The sequence below is a fragment of the Etheostoma cragini genome, chromosome 6, assembly GCF_013103735.1.
Source record: "Etheostoma cragini isolate CJK2018 chromosome 6, CSU_Ecrag_1.0, whole genome shotgun sequence".
In the NCBI taxonomy this organism is placed as follows: domain Eukaryota; kingdom Metazoa; phylum Chordata; class Actinopteri; order Perciformes; family Percidae; genus Etheostoma; species Etheostoma cragini.
This window is the reverse complement of record NC_048412.1, coordinates 17,432,523-17,439,839: the sequence shown is the minus strand read 5'-3', so window position 1 is coordinate 17,439,839 and position 7,317 is coordinate 17,432,523. Positions and strand designations below refer to the sequence as shown.

At 40.5% G+C, this 7,317-nt stretch overlaps 1 protein-coding gene across 1 annotated transcript in view; it reads right to left on the bottom strand.

Moving 5' to 3' along the window:
- kcnn3 (potassium intermediate/small conductance calcium-activated channel, subfamily N, member 3) overlaps positions 1-7,317 on the bottom strand; it is a 51,879-nt gene that overhangs the window by 37,081 nt on the left and 7,481 nt on the right. Inside the window, 1 exon segment of the mRNA XM_034875022.1 lies at positions 2,320-2,415. Coding sequence (XP_034730913.1) covers positions 2,320-2,415 — 96 coding nt within the window.

Here is a 7,317-nt window from a genome sequence, read left to right as displayed (position 1 = left end):
ACCTCTTTGTATGTTTTCCCTTCTTTAATCAATTTTTTTATTAGGAAACGCTCATCTTCAGAACAGTGTCTTGAACGATCCATTTTCATTTTTTTTTCAGGAGAAATGCACAGCCAGCATGCCAGTTGTCTTGATCCTTAAATACGGATCACCTGTTAACACCCTTTTTTCCCAGAATACCCTCCCTAATTGATGCCCTCTCTAATTGAACTCACCACTGCTATTTTTTTGAACACACCCTTTTCAGTTAATCATTCAATTTCACAGAATCCACAGTATGCATGGCTGTCCTGTTGGGTTTGTTGGTTTTCTATACCTTTATTTTACCCCCCAGAAACTTATCTGGGGTATAGAGTTTGAAATGTTAATAAAACCAGTGATTTTCTTGCTGCTGTTGAGGCACTGCTATTATTTCGAACACAACTGTATCCTACCATCATAGTACTCCTCCCTAAACTACTAACTTAATTTAATCCAAAGAGATAATTTCTCAAAGGGATTAACAGCAGACCGTTGTTTCTCTCTGTCGGCCTACAATATCAATCTTTTCTTCTGTCAATTTTAGTGTACGTGTCACATGTGGCAGCCACAGTGTGCGTAGGAGGATATCTGACTGTATGTGAATGTGACATCAAATTTGTGAGCAAAATCAATTGCTCTTTTATCAATGAATGCTAAAGCATAACACAAAACACACGTATCGCGTAACGACTGTCCGTTACAGACTTGTTGCAGTCTATCAGCCCCTCTGTATGACATTTAGTTATTGATCCAGAGATAGAGAGCGTGAACTATAGAGCAGAATGCATCAGAATCTCACAGACCCGCTAGAACTGTAATAGACATTTCCAGAAACATCTCAGCTGAGATGAAAAAAAGCCACAGCATTAAACTAATATGTGGTGAGATGGATAAGTGTTGCTCCATGGTTTAGCTGGTGGCAGTAATAGCTAGTGTGGGGCACTCATTGGATCCAATTCCCACAATCTCCCTTTAATAGTCAAGGTGCATTGATTACAGATGGCTTCAGGTGAAACCCCAATGGCTGTGGTACCATTATATAAGTGAAATGACAAACAGCAAAACTGATATCAAGACGAAGACCTAGACTGGGTAAACCCTGTCCAATCTGCCGGCGATTTGATCTCGCCCTGCAGCTCGGTATGGAAACCTGCATGTTTAATTATCCTGCTTCAGTTCACAATTTTGCGAGAACCAATCACAAACTGGCTTACCTACCTGGCGCGCTATTGGCAGGTTTAACACGATGACGATAGAGAAGCAACCAAGCAGCTTCTTGTTTACATCCAACATAGTGGCCACCAAACACCACCGAAGCACAGCAACCCGTTGATGCCGCTGTCGCTTCTACGTCACCTGGATTGTTGGTCTGATTGGTTGAAGGACTATCGAATTGCGTACAAAGTCATGCCCGTTGGTTACGGCTCTTGTGCAGAGAAAATACAGAGCAGACTACCCAGACCAACGCTCAACCTTAAATCTATTGAGCATGGCTTGGTCTGGTGATAGCCAAACTAACAAAGACACTTATTAAAGTCATTACTTGGCTGTAGCTGACACACATCTGTGTCCCTTGGTCTATCTTGGGAGCTTGAGAGACGACAACATAATGTGTACCCTGTGGACAGAACTCAGATGTGTTATGCGCTTATATTTGAAGAAAACCAATCCTAAACAAAAAGGTGAAGGCATGAAAGAAGTAGTCCCTATTTTGGAAAACATGTTTTCTTGCCAAGAGTTAAATGAGAAGATCAATACCACTCTCATATCTGTGCACTAATATGAAGCTACAGTACATCCACCAGCTGGTTAGCTTAGCTTAGCATAAAGACAGGAAAACAGCTAGTCTGTCCAAAAGTAACGTCTGCCTACCAGCCCCTCTAAAGCTCACTAATGAGAGAAAATTTGGGGTTATAAAGTGCGTTAACTATTTTGTGGCCAACTGCAGGGACTTTGTCTTGAAATAGTCCTGAACATAACCCTTCAAACAACCACAAATTGCTGTTTGTACACTTTAACTATGCTTTATAGCAAATTATACCTTAAATAAACAAGATATAATTAGCTTTACAGGTGCTGGTGTGAAGATTTTGTCATGTTCAGACAGAGCAAGACTAGCTGTACCCCTCTGCTTTCAATCTTTATGCTAACCTGAGTTCATCACCTCCCACCTCTAGCTCAACTTAACGCACAGACATGAGAGTGGTATCTTTAACTCTCAACTACCAAAACATTAAACACCTATCTATGAGATCATTTGTGTCAGTCTGCCCATGGATGCATGTTTATGTGTTTTACCTGAACTTCCCGTGCATGGTAGGCTATGATGAGGCCCAGCAGTATGACTGTGGACAGGCTGATCAGACACTTCAGGGCCAGAGAATACATGGAGCTCTGTAGAGAGAAAATTGATACATACACCTTTCAGAAACAAGCAGCACAAACATCATACACATTTCAGGTCAAATTTGCTTTGAAGGTTTTTTTAGTATTCAAAGTAAAATTACAAAAAGAAATCAAAGAAAGATTCCACACTCATAATAGACCACATTCTGTGACTAGTCTGTGTCAACTTGGAGTGAGTTCCACCATGTTCTCTCTCCACTGCTAAAATGACATTTGTACCATAGCAGCACTGCCTCAGAATAGACAATAAGAACTCACATTTACAGAAGTAGAAAGAAAGTATTCTACCTGTCAATATTACTGCAGCCAAGATCTAAATCCTCTGCTTGTCTTGTTTCATAGGGCCTATAATCAGTGCACTGGGGATCTACCGATCAATAAAGCTCATAGCACTTCAGTTGCTTCTTTAACCCCCTTACCTCACCTATTCAGAGCACAACAACGAGTTTTCATGTGCGCACACATATAGACATATAGATATATATATATATATATATACACACACACACACACACACACACACACACACACACACACACACACACACACACACACACACACACACACACATAGTAACAGTATCTAAAGTATTATAGTGGAACTTGGAGTGGTCAGTTTAATGACTGGTGAGTATCTAAAGGAACCCACACAGTGCAAAAGCGGGGCTCATTGATATGTTGTTTAAAGTTTTTGGATAACAATGGAGCTCTACGGCACAGAAGAATAAGATATATCAGTTTATCAATTCATTGTTGGTTTTGGTCTTTTCATTGAGTTTATGTTGACAATTTAAAAAAAAATAGACTTATCCTTTGAATTTTGAGAAAAAGGAACTAGCATACTAGCTACATTGTTTTCTCTTTGTCTACATAAAAAAGGATCAGTACAGGTTGGACTCATATTGACTTTTACCAGAAATTGGATTTTGTTGTAGTTTAATCATTTCTTAATTTTCTTATTGAGTATTTTAGAGTGACATTTTTTTACTCAGCAAACTCACTCGCTTAATTCATTTGTTTGCCTCAATCAGATGAAGGAATTTGTCTTGAACCAAAGACTATATTAAGGAAAAAAGTGCATCCATTCTCGGGATCATCGAGTTCAAGTGACAAACAACAGGCCGTAACCTCTAAAAGAGAAGAGCTGAACCACCTGAAGAGCTCAGACATTTCAGCTATTGAGTAGGATGCTGTTCAGCATTCATCACCATTGAGAGCTTTGAGGTGATAAGGAGGATTTTTATATGGATTCTGTGTTGGATGGGGAGCGCATCGAGGTCTAGGAGGACTGGAGTGATGTGGTCTCTGTTGCTGGAGTGAGTGAGTAGACAGGCTGCTGAGTTTTGAATATTTTGTAGTTTTTTGAGGAATTTGGTGGGTGTGCTGTACAGAATGCTTTTGCAGTAGTACACTCTCTTAATCCATTTGTGCACTCTGAGTTTAGCCACGTAACTCAGCCTTTTCCTTCATGATGTTATTAAGCAGAATCTACAACGCATTTTGGGTTCATGAATATATATTGCAAGTCAGCCTCTTGGAAAATAGAGTGTGTTAGTGTGTTACTGTGTCTATTTAGGGTCTCCATAGATGCTTCATGGTATTAATTTAGCATTGCACACACACACACACACACACACACACACACACACACACACACAAAGGAAAAAGCAGACTTGTATTTCAGCATCGTATGCATCTGTTTGAACACAGTCAGACTGGTGAGCTGAAATGTGAGTTTGCTTCCTATCTCTCTCTCACCTCTCTTGCTGCATTTACCTCAAGCCGTCTGTTTAATGCTTGTTTTTTTCCCCCAGTTCGGCCTATCAGACTGTCAAGACAATTTTGTTTACGCCGGTTTCCACTTCACTTACTTTGCCTATATAGTAAATGACTTGACTGTGACAGAGACGTACTTTATGTGTCTAAATGTTTGCCTTCTGTTTATTTTGGTTTATTTAACTCTCTCTTCTAATTGGCTGTCAGGGTTCCATTCATTTCTAGTAACTGGACACATCTGATGCCGTTCTAAATGAAGGAATCACATTCTAGATAAAGCAACGATGAGGCTTAAGGTTTGTTCATCGTTCAACAGGGACGTGGACAGCTGCAGACTTGCATGTGGACAGCTGATGCACACACGCTTCTATTAAACACACTACAACCTGTGGCACTAGAAAAGAAAGTGGCAATCTCACGAGAAAGAGAGAGAAAGAGCTCCTTTGGTTGTTGAATTGAGTTGAATAATTTTGGAGCCAGAGTATGTGCCTAGTATGTACTACACCCACCTGACCAATCGCGCGTCAATCCCAGCTGACAATCATGACGTTCATCCCCTATTTACAGCATTGAATAACTAATAAAAACTGAACTAATTAGAAAAATAAACATTTGAACAATCTGAGTGATAAGAACTACCAAAAAGAACAAACCATATTTGTAAAAAAAACATTTGACGTGATTAAGATTAGGGGGATTTACTTATACAGTCTATGTGTCAACCCCTAGTTTAAACTAGCCGGTGAGAAGTAACCTAGAAATCCAGAGTTCTTGTGAGAGCACAATTTCAATTTGCTCAGTTAGTTACCCTGGCATTGAGTAATGCTGCTCATTAACTATACCCTTGTAGCCGAGCTGAACCAATCACATTGCCGTATCTGATATAGGCGGGCCAGCTCCAAGCTAAACAGATGACAATGGTTTAATCTACCAGTTAGCTCCGCTGGTAGCTAAGCGTATGGTGTTCTGCATACGTCACCCTGTGTTGTGGTTGTAGTGTTATCCAACTTTGTGCAGTGATATTTTCAAATTCATGCTAGGTGCCGCCCCACGAGATGGGCGACTTTTTTTACTCGATGCCGGACCCTTAATCTTTCGGATTTGGGTCTGGATTTCCAGGCTAGGTGAGCAGAACACCTACCCAAAATCTTCTCATCACAGTGTGCAGGTACAAGCACAGATGTTCATAATCAAATCAACAATGACTGAATTGTATTGTGCGCAGGTTCACTGTCACACTATTGTGGCTTAGTGGGACACTTGAATAGAACAGAGTCCTAATTACTGTTAATAATAACACCTGAGTTTTTCCCACTATGACAAGTCAAAATATGTGAAAGGCAAAAAGGCTTAGTGCTGGGTCAACAGACGAACTGTGTTCATCAACAAACAGCATAACAACTTGCAACTCTTTAAAACCACAAACAATAGCTGCATAGTATCAACCTCACAAATGTAATCCTTAATCAGTTTGGTATGATTCTGGAAATCCAAATTAACAAACAAATACTTTTGAATGAATGTTAGCTTAGAGTTGGTGAACTCTAAAACCAACTATATGGTAAAACCATATACTAACGGTAAGATGTGTAACTTGCTGGATACTATCCCTGACATATACCGTGCACATTTGTATATGTGTGTGTATGTGTTATGTGTGTGTGACCCTTCTTCCGTCTTTTTGTCCAGCTGTGCAGAAGTGTGTGATTGGTGTGTATTGATCACTGGCTTGGTGGACATCATGTGGAGATAATAAGCTTTTTTGAGCTTCTTTAGTTCAATCAACACACACAACACGTGTGTGTGTGTGTGTGTGTGTGTGTGTGTGTGTGTGTGTGTGTGTGTGTGTGTGTGTGTGTGTGCGCGCACATGTTGAAAGCCATGTCATGTGGCATTACGGTCCTTTACAATCAATTAAATCCCGACAAAGGGAGATGTGAACGCGCGCACACACACACACACACACACACACACACACACACACACACACACACACACACACACACACACACACAATGAATACATAAAAACATTAAGACACACTCTTTAGGTGTGATAACAGAGAGGAGATGACGTACAGTATATCAACGTGATTGTTTAAGTTACCGGTAGATGATGCAAGTTCTAACACCCCCATGTCAATCAACACACATACAGAGAGAGGTAGCCTAGCCTTGTAACACTAAAAAAATTAGCACATTTGTACCTTAGTAGCAAGAACTGTGGGATCTACCGTCTCTAAGAAGCCTGTGATCTAGAAGATAAAGGGAGTGTGGAGTGCAGCAAAAGAGAGGAGGAGGTGGAGGGCGAGAGCAAGGAAGAAGTGCTGAGATGGCTGATAGTAGGGCTGGGCAATATATCAACGATGTATCGCTATCACTATGTGAGACTAGATATTGTCTTACAATTTGGATATATCATAATATGGTAAGTGCTGGCTTTACCTGGTTTTACAGGCTGCATTACAGTAAAGTGATGTTTCTGAACTTACCAAACTGTTCTAGCTGTTTTATTATTTACCTTCATCCACTAAGTCATTAAATCATTTCTGGAGAATATTTATAAGTCTCAAAGCAACAACAGTCAACCATTCAATAACTTTGTAAAATTGACATCCTTTAGAGGATATGGTGGCAGTTTGTGAGTTTAATTTCCTGATGATCTTCATGTACTGTCTGAAAAGCAGAATGCAACCACTTCGAGAGGCCTCGCAGAGAAAGGTCTGGGAAGGTCTCCCAGTAAATGTCTGTGAGAACTGTCATATATAGGGTAGCGAGGGCGGGGACATAGAGACGAAGGTGGTGCAGGGGAAATGTGGGAGATGTTGTAAGCCTACTGAGAAAGCAGTTACCCCCTTAAAGAAATGGAGGCATGTTTAAGACTCGCCAGGGGAGGAACATAAACACTCCCTGTAAGTGAGAAAAAAACAGGAAGGGAAGGGAAGGAAGGAAAGGAAAAATAGAAACAAGCACTGCCTCAAATTGTTGAAAATATTGCTGCTTGTGCTGAGAAGTGGGTACATACTACATGTTGAGGTGTAAGTGTGTGCATTAACAGGTGAAGTTGACAACAGCTGTGCCTTCCCTCAGAATTTGTAGGCCTAAAACGTGGTGTT